This window comes from Heterodontus francisci, chromosome 42 (genome assembly GCF_036365525.1).
Source record: "Heterodontus francisci isolate sHetFra1 chromosome 42, sHetFra1.hap1, whole genome shotgun sequence".
Taxonomy (NCBI): Eukaryota; Metazoa; Chordata; class Chondrichthyes; order Heterodontiformes; family Heterodontidae; genus Heterodontus; species Heterodontus francisci.
Window position 1 is genome coordinate 17,679,082 of NC_090412.1, and position 12,841 is coordinate 17,691,922.

Below are 12,841 nucleotides of genomic sequence, written 5' to 3' on the forward strand. Positions count from 1 at the left end.
AGAAATAAATGTTTAGCGTCCCCTTGTACATCATTTACGAAGGAAAGCGGCATAAATCGATATACCCCTTGCTGGGAGCAAAATCAAAATCCGGTGCTATGACAGCGAGCGAACTAACGCCTGGTGCGCCGTGTGGGACCTCCAGCAGCCGGTCGCCAAAGCGTAATATTGTGTAATTGTGCATCGATGTTGCATATGAAACTAGTTCGGAGCAATCAGTACGAGGCATCAAAAATATTTGGTTTCATCTTCTCTTGAAGGGAAGATGTTGCAACGCGAGAGCGAGTGAGAGTAAGTATGCGGATATGTACAACGAGCGCAGGATATTTAGGAATTTTTTTGCGTTGTGTTTCAGATGACAGAAAAGTCTGCTCTGTTTGCTGAAAAATGACGTTCCGGACCACGTGCGCATTTTGGCACAACCCAAGGGACCTATCCAAGTTACTCACAGAAGACAACGCTGGAAATAATTAGATTAAGGCCAATTATGCGTGAGATTATAAAGGCAAGTTGCTGAGAGGCTGAGCATGTAGCGGACCGATAAAGACATCTGGTCACTTTGCGCGCTGAGGGTTGGACAATCTCTGCCAGGAAGAGCTGAAACCTCCTCCAAAAGCCACATACATCCTCATTTATTTGCTTAGCGTCAGTTTAGACCCAGGTACGGAGCAGTTAACATTTTGTCTTCTCTCTATTGCAGCAGAAACAGCATATGCCCGATGTCGAACTGCGTGGCGCGTTTTCTTTTATCTCTCGCTCCAGCGATGTAACTTTAGCGGTGTTTCGCGTGAAAAGAAAAAAAAAACAGCTGAAGGTATTCTTCCTTTTTTCCTTCTTCTTCAGACACACAACACATTTCCCCAGCCTCCTGGTGTTGCCGATTCCATGATGTTCTACTTCCACTGTCCTCCGCAGTTAGACGGGGAGTGTTGTCGGACAAATTCGTGTAAGTACGTTTAGATATAAATCTACCACGTCTGTTTCCATCTAAACTCCAGTCTTACATATGCATGGAATTTATAATATATCACATACATGTGCACACTTGGGTAAATACATAAATATACATTTATGCACGTCTCCATTATATATATATATATATATATATGAACCCAGGTGACGAAAAGCATTTAAGTAAGCATGTTAAATGTCCCAGTAACCATAATCTGCCTACAACATGATTCATTTTTAAACATTATTTAAACCACAAAGCTGGGTCGCGCCTTAAGGCAATCGAACTTTTCATATCTCCATATTTCTGTACGGATTTCTCTGTTTCATTCGATATCGGAATTGCTTGCGTCCTCTGTAAACCAGGACTGTAACTGTGTAAAACTACACACTGCATTAGATCAGTTGATTCAATTCAATATACCTTTCATCTATCAACAATCGCCGAATATTGCAGTTTATATCCGTTTATTAACACGTATTATGAATAGATTATGGAATTGTACCATAATCAGGTCCCATGTAAAACTGACTTGGCGTTTCTTATGGTTTAAATCATTTCTGTATTTTACAGAATAATTGACACGCCCTATAACGTAATGACCAATATACATTTAAGCCGAGTGCTGTACTCAGGCCATGTTCTGATATGTTTCGGTACTAGTACTGTGTAGGAGAGGGCCGGTCCCAGCAGCATTTTGCCACCTGCTTCTCCCCACCCCCCCCCCCCCCCCCCCTTCAACCTCAGTAGATACAAAAAAAAACCTTCATTTTTGCCTGAGGGTTAAAGTAGGCTTTTAGCATCGCAGATGTTTGATGTCATGCTTCTAATCAACGCTTTAAAACGTGGCCACGCTCCTCCCTTCGCCAAAAGGTCTGCATGAATCTTTTATGCTGTTTTGCAAACAAATTATAAACGGGGGGTGGTCAGAGGGGAAAATAGACCCATTGGAAATCATCAGCCTCAATGTATGGCTCGACTTTCGTGTGCCAGAGTTCCTAAAGGTTACGAAGATTTATCAGGAATTGGAGGTCAAATCAAAAGGGGCAAAATATTGAGATTTTCTGGATTTGCTTTGAAATAAGTAGCGTTTTTCCCAGTTAGTAACTAACCCACTCCAATACCAGGGGATGGTTATATTTTGGTGGAATACCGTCCTTATAAAGACTGTAATTCAGGCTAAATATTGAACTGATACTGCTGACACATTCACTGACCTGTTTGTAATGTAGTTTCTATTGGAGCTACAGCTAGTTGGAATCTAATGGTTCAAACATTGGAATTATAAATATTTTTAAAGTGAATCTTGCTTTCTCTTAGGAGAAAGCGCAAGATGCTTTACTTTTTTAAAAAGCTGATGAAACAACTTCTAATTTTCCAAGCCATAAAATACTTCTCTTTGCATTTTCTCAGTGAATTCCGGCAGTTTTGGCGGCCACAGCGCCAGCGATTTCGACGATGGTTTCCTCCGGAGAAAACAACGTCGGAACAGGACAACATTTACCCTTCAGCAGGTTTGCCCTGCTCCCATAGACTTTACCGTGAACTCGGTCCGCTTAAAGTGCAAATCAAACGCTGCAATAATATCAAGGAGGCCCGCGCGAGTTTGCCCCCCATTGAACCTACTTTTACATCTCGTGAAGTGCTCATTATCAGTCAGTGTAATACGAAAATGTAACAACGCATGTTTCACCGGGCTTTTTATTAGCTTTAGACTAGAAGCAGTCCCGCCTGAGAGCAAATATGATTAGCATCAAAATCTGACCATTTGCAAAGTGTACGAGCGAATTTGATGAGACTTTTGCAGATTGCCCCTCTACATTGCAGCAAATTCAGAATCACGACTGTTTGCGATTTTACTGATGTGTGTGTGTGTATATATATATATATATATGATTCGTTTTTCAAAAGATGCATTCTCTCTCTCTCACCCCCCCCACCCCCCCACCCCTTTCCCCCCTTTAGTTAGAAGCTTTAGAAGCCGTTTTTGCACAGACGCATTACCCAGACGTATTCACCAGGGAAGAGCTTGCAATGAAGATAAATCTCACTGAAGCGAGAGTTCAGGTAAATCATCTTTTAAAAAAGAGCTGGGCGCTCAGACTTTGCGCTACTGTCAGTGTAAAGTGCATATTTGGCTGGAGATAAAACAAATGAAAGACTATCTGTCATTTATGTGATGCACTTTAATAACGTCAACATAATGTGGAATATTAGATTAGGTTGATTAATCGGTCATTCATAATTAACTAGTGATAATGTTCTACACTAATTTGTCCGTGTCTCTAAGGCACTAAATTACATCAATGCACATCCATTTCCTTGCCTTGAAAAAAAAAAGCTTCAAACTACCTCTTAAAAATTGGAGCCCAAGCTGATTTTCACGTTAAGCAGGAAACTGCGCTGCAAATCCAGTTACTAACTCTCTGGCTGCATATATTTTAACACAAAGGCCTGGCATGTTGATTTGCACTTTTTTTTAAAACCCCCATTTTTAATAAGAACTTGCTCTCTCTCACACACACGCATTTATGAACCCTTTCAGATTTGCTCTGGGTGAGATCTATGTGCGAATGCAATTATAAACATTATAATAGTTTGACTTTAGTCCCTCTGGGTCATAGCGCTATCGTTTAAAACCCAATAAATGTAGCGAGATAATGGAATTCATTGCTCTAAATTAGGGATTGTAAACATATTATTCTTCCCTAAACGGATTAAAGGATCGTGCTTATTAAATCTCGACATGAATCGGCGTTCACACGGAGGCGTATTATCATTTTCGAATGGAATCCTGGTTTAGATATGGTTTGAGTGCTCACTCAACGTCGCCTGCTCCCCGACTGCCTAAGAAGAAACTGCAAATTAAGATAAATGTAGCAATTAGGGAGCATTCAGGACGGGCAGATCACGACTTGGTGCTGGAAGGTGCAAGGGTGAGATAGCAAATGGAGACAATTATCCTCCAAACACTGCAGAATCATCCTTTGCATCGTCTTTTTTTAAAGACAGAAGGAAAGCTACCGAAAAACAAAGCCACACACACAAAAAAAAAATGCTGTGCGGTATCAGTAGGCCACTAAAATATGATTAATGCGTTAGAAAGCCAAGCCTTAATCGAAGCTGATGTTGTCAAACAATCACTAAATAGGAAATAAACGACTTCATCATGCATGTTACTCAGTAGCAGGCTAACTGTCACTGGAAAGTCATTAAAATATGATAATGAAAAATTGCTCAATTAAATGTTGTTATAGCCAACGACCTTCATTCAATTATGATGCAAGAAGTTGTCGGCAATCTGGTCCACACTTAACTGACCCAAGTTTACATGATTATAAAGTCATTAATATCTTTGTGAAGCTCACTGCACTTTAAATCGCACACATATATGGGGGGTTGGGGAGGTCTGCCCTTAGCCCTGTGGGATCTGGGCAAATTTAGGGAAAACAGATTAAATTAACGCTTATAAATCTGATATGTATTTATTGCTTTTTGATAGGACGTGTACCTAGTGGCTATTAACAGAACGCTATCAGCTTTCCCGGTGTACTCTATTGTAAGTTGCGCAACATTTAAAAGCGAAACAGTCAAGGATTTCCTGATGGCCTGAAATCAGGAGTGAGTGTTTGGGAGTGGGATGAAGATTACTGAATTGGGTTCAAATGTCTGATGACATGAATGGGTTAATTAGAAAGGAGGCAGAAAGCATTGGTACTTACCATTTTACACGTTCATTAGTTACCAGTGTCATATTGAGAACACATTGTCAAACAACATTGCAAACAGTCACTAGAAAGACATGACGCCGCTGTACTCTGCAGCTAGTGCAATTTTTTTAAAAAAGAAAAATACTAAGTTTAGGGTAGGTGCTAAATAACTGATACACTCGCCATGAGAATTTGTTCCACAATAAAACTCTGATTATTAAAGTCGTGTTGGGGGAATAAACAGGTTGTATTTACATTGAAGCAAAAACAAAAGCAGGACGGGGTCATGAGTGATCGAGATTGAGTTTGATTGAACATTGACTTGGCAGGTGTGGTTCCAAAACCGGAGGGCGAAATGGAGGAAGACAGAAAGAGGGAATTCCGATCAAGAAGGAGTGAAAGAAATTGCAGCAGACGGGTCGCCGCCCATGAGAAACTTAAACTCCCCCTCGCAAATGGAGCAGAACAGGAACAAGAAAGAATCGTTGGAAATGCAACAGAAGTAAGTGGGAGAGGGAGGAGTGGGGGGGGGGGGGGGGGGGGGGGGAATCAACTTATCACAAATACTTGTGTGTGCAGATAAATGTTGATTTCAAAATCGTCCCGTTAACTTCGGTTTGCTTTTCAGTCTCAGCAGGACGGTGGCTCCAACAGCTCCTTTCTTCCCTTCCTGCTTGCCCACTACTCTCCTCAACACTGCCACTTATGCCCAAGCTCTAACCCAAGTTGCAACGTTAAAAGGTGAGTTCTGCTTTTCTTCATTTTCCCCCTGTTTGCAGCCCAGTTGGTAATTACCAGGCAGCAATTGACATCTCCCATTGGAGAACTAGAGGTGACATTAAACTTTAATCGAATGAAAGAAACTTTAGAAACAGACGCAAACACCAAAATTTGAACCAAACTCTTATGTAAAGAGGAAAAATCCCATGACGGAGCCCCCATTCAATACTGATAGAACAGGCCAATTTGGTACAGCAAATACACGAATCCCCAGTGAAGGGTGCAGATTTTCAGCATATCATAGTGTGAAAGAAGGCCAATACTTTCCTCATAGATGAGTGCGCGTTTAACCTGCCCTTATTTCTCTTTTTGTCCTTGATGTACTGAGCTGCTTGAGCAAAACACTTCCTTGTCTGAAAGCCCAGAAGTAAACACAATAAGTTATGTCAAGTTTTCTTCTCAATTAAATCTGTCAACGATAAAGGGGCGATCTGATGTTATCTTTGAGTATTTATATACCGGGCCCTGGTGATGTGATATAATACGATGTGGTTGGCATTTTCCCCGTCTTCAGCAGAACATTAATTGCACCCTTAAGGTTGGAAAGGAATTTCTTCCGACGTTCTTTAAGGCAAATTTGTGAAAGAGCGCAGAAACTGAATCAAATAATATAAACTGAGAAAACAGGAAGTGTAACTGCCTGGCAGAGTGAGAGAAGAACTGAGATTGTAATTTACCAAATAAAATAGAAACGCTTCATCATTCCGATTATACAATAGCGATAATAAACGACAATACAATGTTTTCTTCCCTCCCCCTCTGTCACATCTGTTGTTTTCCCCATCGAGGCCCCGAACATCACATCATCCATTTGGAGTTTAAAAAAAAATTGATCTCTGATTCAATCGTTACTGTTGTGATAAACACACAACCTGTTCACAGTTGCCCTAAAAACAAACATCGTACGTGACATTAGGACGCGGTGGGATTTTAACAGGGGCTATTAATGCAGCACCGGGTTCTATCTGTGATCCGCTGTTGTCACTTTTGAACATGAAATGCTGGTAGGGTTAACATATATTTTTAAAAAAAAATCTCGTTTGACTTGTTATTAAAACGAAGTTTGAATATGGAGAAGTGAGGCTGGAGTTGCTATAGTATATGTTGTGTTCCAGATCCACGATTACTACACTTGGTTGTATTCTGGTCTGACAAAATACGCAGAGTTAGTGATAACTAGTAGCAGTGAGGCAGCACAAATAAACTAATTGTGAATATACTTTGAGTTTGTATAAGTGTCTCTTAACTGTGGCATCTCCAAATTGACTTTGATAATAAAATAGAATAGAATTTATATTCACTTTCATAAAGTTTTTGTTACTTTATACATTGAAATATAGGAATTAACATCTACTAGAAAAGGGGAACCATTCAAAATGTACCAGCAAAATGTTTAATAGCGCTTGAATCAGAATGAACAGACATAATTTTATTTTTATAGAAGTAATGATAGCACAGGTAGAAACAATTGGTGTTATCTTGGTGTCTTGTCATCCAGCTCTGCTTAGTTGCTGCAGTGTGAATCAAACTGCAATATATTTTTCCGTTGGAATAAGTTTGACGTTGGCTTCACGTTAACTGGAAGTGACGTGTTTATAATGTAAAGATACACTGCAGACCCTGAGCCCAAAACTAGACTCAAGTACTAACAGATCTGTAATCAGTCACAGATGCTGCCACTGGAGAAATGATATACACATACATGTGTTTCTGATAACAATGTCATTGTTCTCTCCAGTTACCCATGGTAGCTAATGAACTGCTTTGTTGCAGTTACACAGTCCTCAAATGTGTGAAAAAGCAACATCTCTTCGGTTCACAATTAATAAGGAAAACTGGGAGTGGACACAGCTATTGCTATTGCTATCCAGATCACCCTGATGAAGTCTTCAGAAGTTTAAAGTGAGCCAAACCTAGCTAGGTTCTGATATCTGGAACCATATTATGATTGTCTAGTGACAAAATGAGCAAGATATCAAAAAGATAAATATTTATTTATTTAGATGTACAAACTTTTGAAAGCTGGGCTTCATACCCAGAAGTTGGACGTGGCAAGTCACAGTCAATTTAGGAGTCAATGCAATACTTTTGCGAGGTGGACCATTTTGAGGCAAAAAAATGACATTCTGTTCTGACAATTGATAATCAGAGCATGCAATGTAATCAAAACATAGGGTGGGTGTGGTGCCGCAACAGTGTTCAAAAGGCCCATATGTGTCCTTTGGAGCTGCAGCAAACAACAAGTGAACACTGAGGGAACAGCCTTATTTTTTAACACTGAGAAACCTCAGTGAAGGGGCAAATTCCCTCATGCATCAGGAGTGAAAGGAATACAAGAGAAGACAAAATAATGATGTAAGTGACACCAAATTTATGGTGCCAGCATTTTGATTATCTATCCAAAATAGGGCTGAACATTTAATATAAAATAATCCCTGTTCATAACAGCCCTATTAATCCCAGATTATATCATTCAACTTTTGGAAAAATTTTTTGGTGGCATTTTCTGAACATCTGCACTCTTGTCATTGTGGATTTTTTAAATGGAACGTTGAATATGGGTTAAGATCAAGATTCCAGGATTCTTTCAAATCTGAACCATTTGTAACAGTTTAGACTCTTTCCAGCAAAGGTTTTGAACTTCAGTCTTGAATGGCCAACTATAACAATATTAGTGAGTTGAAACCCTGCCGTGCTTTACAGTGTGAGGTTATATAGACCCACTGTGAGCTTAGCTATGCATTTTCCACATGTGTTGCACAGGTGGGAAAGGATTCAGTTGCAAGGAAGTCAATGTTTAATCATCTGTAATTTTCAATAAATATCCTATTGACTAAGAATATATGGGGATTCACACCTTCTGATTGATATTACTCTTCTTCCTTATATCTTTGACAATTAGCATATTCTAAGTATAATATGCAACCTGATGACCCACAGGGAGGACATAAATTAATTGGGTAACAAGCATCTTTATTTTGGAATGAATCATATAATTACTTCTGGTTAAATATACTAATAAAAGATGTCAAATGAACAGAAGAACACAGGCTTCCCCTTCGATCATATTGTTTTTCAGCATCTCATGGATGTCTATTCAAAGGTAAATGGTTAGTGCTGAATCCCACCTTTGAGCTTGAGTATGTCTCCTGGTAATTACTGCACATGTTTGCTTACACTGAGTTTGGCTGGAGCATCCAGACTGTGAGCCATGGATCAAATACCCCCATGAAGACAAGGCAACCCAGATCTATCCATGTTAATACTTCATACTTGCTGATTTGTTTGGTTTTAATTTCATGGTTCGGAAAGGGCAGTTTTTAGATCGTTATCACATTGGTGGATACATCAGAACACCACAGTGTGGGATAAATAGAAATTAATGGGGGTATTGGTTTAAACTTTTAATGTGGCTGCAAAGTTCCACTGAATGTATCTAAGAGGCCCAGAGTGACGAAAGCATGGGCACTGACATTTAAAATAATACAGTAATTAAAACTATGCAAAATAGATGAAAAATTATCACTAGTACATTCTTACTAATGACTCTTGAATTAATTGTTATTCAATACTGTTTTACTTGTAGTAAAACGAATGGTTCTATTTATAATACAATAATACTTGTAAGTTGAAGTGAAGAAAAAATAACTAATATATTTGTATTGGTTTGATGTCTTTTGCTTTTTTTCAAAATATGTCAAGAATTTGACACTGATCAGAACCCATAACTTCAGAATTGGGAAACCAGCCCTTACCTTTCACTATGGTACTGTTAGGTGCTGTTTGTTTTAACTTATTTTATTAAGGATGTTTAAAAGGATATTGCCCTTCTTTCAGTAAAGGTGATAATTCCCTGTCTAAACTTAATTGACCTCTAGAACCATAAGAATTCAGCAAGGAACTGAGATCTAGTGGCATAGAAGATGAGAAAAAGGGCAAGTAAAGATTGTTCAGTCGATCAAAGCACATTAATTCACTATACCCTCTACACTTCAACACCCTGTCAATGCTCACTGTTTCACACAGGAAAAGTAGCAGGGACTGACAGCTGCCTGAACGCTTGTATTCCAGTACCTCAGCAGGTGTCAATGGAAAGAGGAGGGAAGGGAGAATGTTGCAGAATGGATTTTAAATTTGCCATGGGGCCTAAAACATGTCCTATATTTCTGTGGCAAAGCGTCACTTAGTTTGAAATAAGTGCTGGTATGCAGGATACCCCTGTTCCCAAAATTATCATTGTAAACCCACCCTTGACAAGTCAAACATTTATATTAAACTACAATATTATGGGAATCTAATCTAACCTGACATTGTTTGGAAGTTATTGTCAGTCTTTGATACGGTAGGCCATGAAATTCTACTCCAATGCCTCTCCGCCGTCGTCCAGCGGGGTAGGACTGCAGTCGCCTGGTTCCATTCTTGTTTATCTAGTTGCAGCCAGTGAATCACTGCAATGGCTTTTCTTCCGTCTCCCGCACCTTTTACGCCTGGTGTCCCCCAAGAATCTATCTTTGGCCCCTTCCTATTTCTCATCCACATTTTCCCCTCGGCAACATCATCCAAAAAGACAGCGCCAGTCTTCACATCTACATTGACGATACCCAGCTCTATCTCACCTCCATCTCACTTGACCCTTCCATTGTCTCCAAACTGTCAAACTGCTGAGCAGATAATTTCCTCCAACTAAATAACGGGAAGACAGAAACCGTGGTCTTGGGTCCTTGTCACAAACTCTGTTCCCTTGCCACTGACTCCACCCTCTCCCTGGCTGAATCAGACTGTTCACAACCTTGGTGTTATGTTTGACTCCGAGATGAGTACCCTACCACATATCTGCACAACCACCTAAGATTGTGTATTTTCACCTCCATGACATCACCTGACTCTTGCCTAGCTTATCTGCTGCTGGAATTGCTGGATTTCAGACTTGACTATGCCAACATTCTCCTGGTCAGCCTCCTTTATTCTACTCTCAGTAAACTTGAGATTATTCAAAACTCTGCCGCCAGTGTCCAATCTCGCACCAAGTCCCGCTCACCATCTCCCCTGTGCTCACTGACCTACATTGACGGCCAGTTATGCAATGCCTCGATTTAAAAATTCTCATCCTTATTTTCAAATCCCTCCATGGACTCACGCCTCCTATCTCTGTTATCTCCTCCAGCCTTACGGCCACCACACACCCCACCTGACCCCCTGCGAGATCTCAGCGCTCTGCCTTTTGAACATTCCCATATTTAATCACTCCACCATTGGAGGCCATACCACCAGCTGCCTTGACCCTAAGCTCTGATATTCCCTCCCTAAATCTCTCCAACTCTCCATCACTTTCCTCCTTTAAAACGCTCCTTCAAAACTACCTCTTTAACCAAAGCTTTTGGTCATCTGGCCTTGTATTTCCTTATGTGGCTCAATGTCAAATTTAATTTTGTAAAGCACCTTGAAGTGTTTTTATTATGTTAAATGTAAATGCAAGCTGCTGTTGGAAGTGTCAATTTTCTAAAATTCTATGTATTTCCTTACACCAAATTCATTTTTCACCAGACTGATGCAGTCATGCAGAGAAGCAAAATATTGGCAACTTTTTTTTTGTTTCAAGATGGAGAAAAACTTTTAATTTCACCATGTTGTCTTGATACATAATATATGATCCAGTGTTATTCTTCATGTGATTTCTAACATTTCATTGTGATGCTAAATAAAATACAGAAATATTTGCCAATTACTTTTTCATGATGATGGTACCCCATTAAAATACTGGTCTGAATTTGTCTTGGGTTGACTAATATCCATAGAAAAAGTGGGGTTATGGAATGACCAATATCACAACAGTGATCTAGAACACGTTCAAAGTTACCCAAATATAATTACTTCTAGCCCCAAGATGTTCGAGTAGGCGACATTCCTGTGAAAATGTTTAAATGTTGTAGAGTGCAACATTCCCATGTGTAAACAAGTGTAATTAAGATGCCTGTGTTTGTTTTAGGAAATTCCCTTTGTTCCTGCTGTGTGCCAGACCCAATGGGTCTCTCCTTTCTGCCACCATATGGTTGTCAGAGCAATCGAACAGCTAGCGTGGCAGCACTGCGCATGAAAGCACGTGAACACTCGGAGGCAGTGCTCCAATCAGCCAACCTGCTTCCTACAGCCAACAACAGCCCAGTTGCTGGACCCAAGCCTTCCGTGGACAGCGACCAGGAGAAGACCAGCCATCCCAAAGAAAAGATTGAAAGTGAACGGAACGTATGAGGAGAAGGAGAGAGAGAGAAACATAACTGTAGAGATAACACTTAAGATCACTTTATGACATCATTGTGAATGTTCTCACAGCTCTAAAGACGTTGGATCTACCATATGATCAAGACATGACTCCATCTGTACAAAAACTAAGATTCTTACCTGGGTCAAAGCCAAAAAAGATGTATATAGATGAATTCTGGATTTTTGCAATGCAGCAGTTGCCTTCCTTTTTTCTTTTAACTATGTTTATTCCACTCTTGGCTACTTGGGAAGACAGTCACTTGCTAGAATTATATTGCACTAGATCTGGTGCAGCGGGTACTTAAGGAGTGGACGCGTAATGCCAACAAACCACTTCCTCGGACCTCATGCAATTTTAGCTATTCTCTGTTAATATTGCAAAAGGGAAATTTATAATCTTGTGCAGGTAAGTGAGCATAGACAAAGTGTGAAAGAAAAAAAATAGCAACTGCAGATTTCCACTAAATTTGCAGGTACAAGTGGTTGTTCTGGAAGATGTGACCTTCAGTGTGCAATAAAGCTGTAAGCTTCTGGGTCATTATGATACACTAGATTTCTATTAAATGGATAAACTGTTAACAGGAATTCATTTGAAATATTAATAGCACAATCTCTGGTATACTTACTACTGCAACAAAAGGATTTATGAATTTAATTTTATGCTGTTAATTTTAACTTGACATTCTGATGAAATATGAAAATACTGTAACAGATACAAGCAGTGAGACAGCACAGTACTGTTTGCATTACGGACTGTAAATAACATTAAAACATGCAATTTCGGGAAGAACAAGTATTGTATTCATTTAAGAGGAAGCTAATAGTGAAGGGGCAAGAATGGAACGGGCCTAACATTGAATAGAATCTTTCATTGTTGCTGCTCTATTTTAATAGAGATATTCACTAATCAGGTATTTTACTAAGAAAGGTTCACTACAGGACACATCTGCAAAATCTGAGCATTATTTCAGTTTTTCTCCCTTAAACAGTTTCTGTTTTAGACTACTTGCCATATACTAGGACAATCCATGCATCCCAATCTGTAATTATTTGGGTACAGTTTTACCTTTTTCTCTAAAATATAACTTACTTGCATAAAAATGAACTTTACATGATCTAGGCTCTTGTAGCCTAACTT

The 12,841-nt window shown here is 39.6% G+C and overlaps 1 protein-coding gene across 1 annotated transcript; it reads left to right on the forward strand.

Annotated features, from left to right (window-relative positions):
* The first annotated feature begins 888 nt into the window (after positions 1–888).
* Positions 889–11,691, forward strand: drgx (dorsal root ganglia homeobox). The gene is made up of 6 exons (XM_068020329.1): positions 889–944; positions 2,379–2,466; positions 2,918–3,019; positions 4,992–5,164; positions 5,291–5,403; positions 11,429–11,691. The coding sequence occupies exons 1-6, from the start codon at positions 889–891 to the stop codon at positions 11,689–11,691; spliced, it is 795 nt and encodes a 264-aa protein (XP_067876430.1).
* Positions 11,692–12,841: the final 1,150 nt, after the last annotated feature.

Bases quoted from the DNA above. Each gene is read 5' to 3' on its own strand.
- drgx (XM_068020329.1), top strand. From the start codon at position 889: ATGTTCTACTTCCACTGTCCTCCGCAGTTAGACGGGGAGTGTTGTCGG. The intron at 2,467-2,917 runs GTTTGCCCTGCT...TCCCCCCTTTAG, and splicing joins CAACATTTACCCTTCAGCAG to TTAGAAGCTTTAGAAGCCGT. The intron at 5,165-5,290 runs GTAAGTGGGAGA...TTTGCTTTTCAG, and splicing joins TCGTTGGAAATGCAACAGAA to TCTCAGCAGGACGGTGGCTC.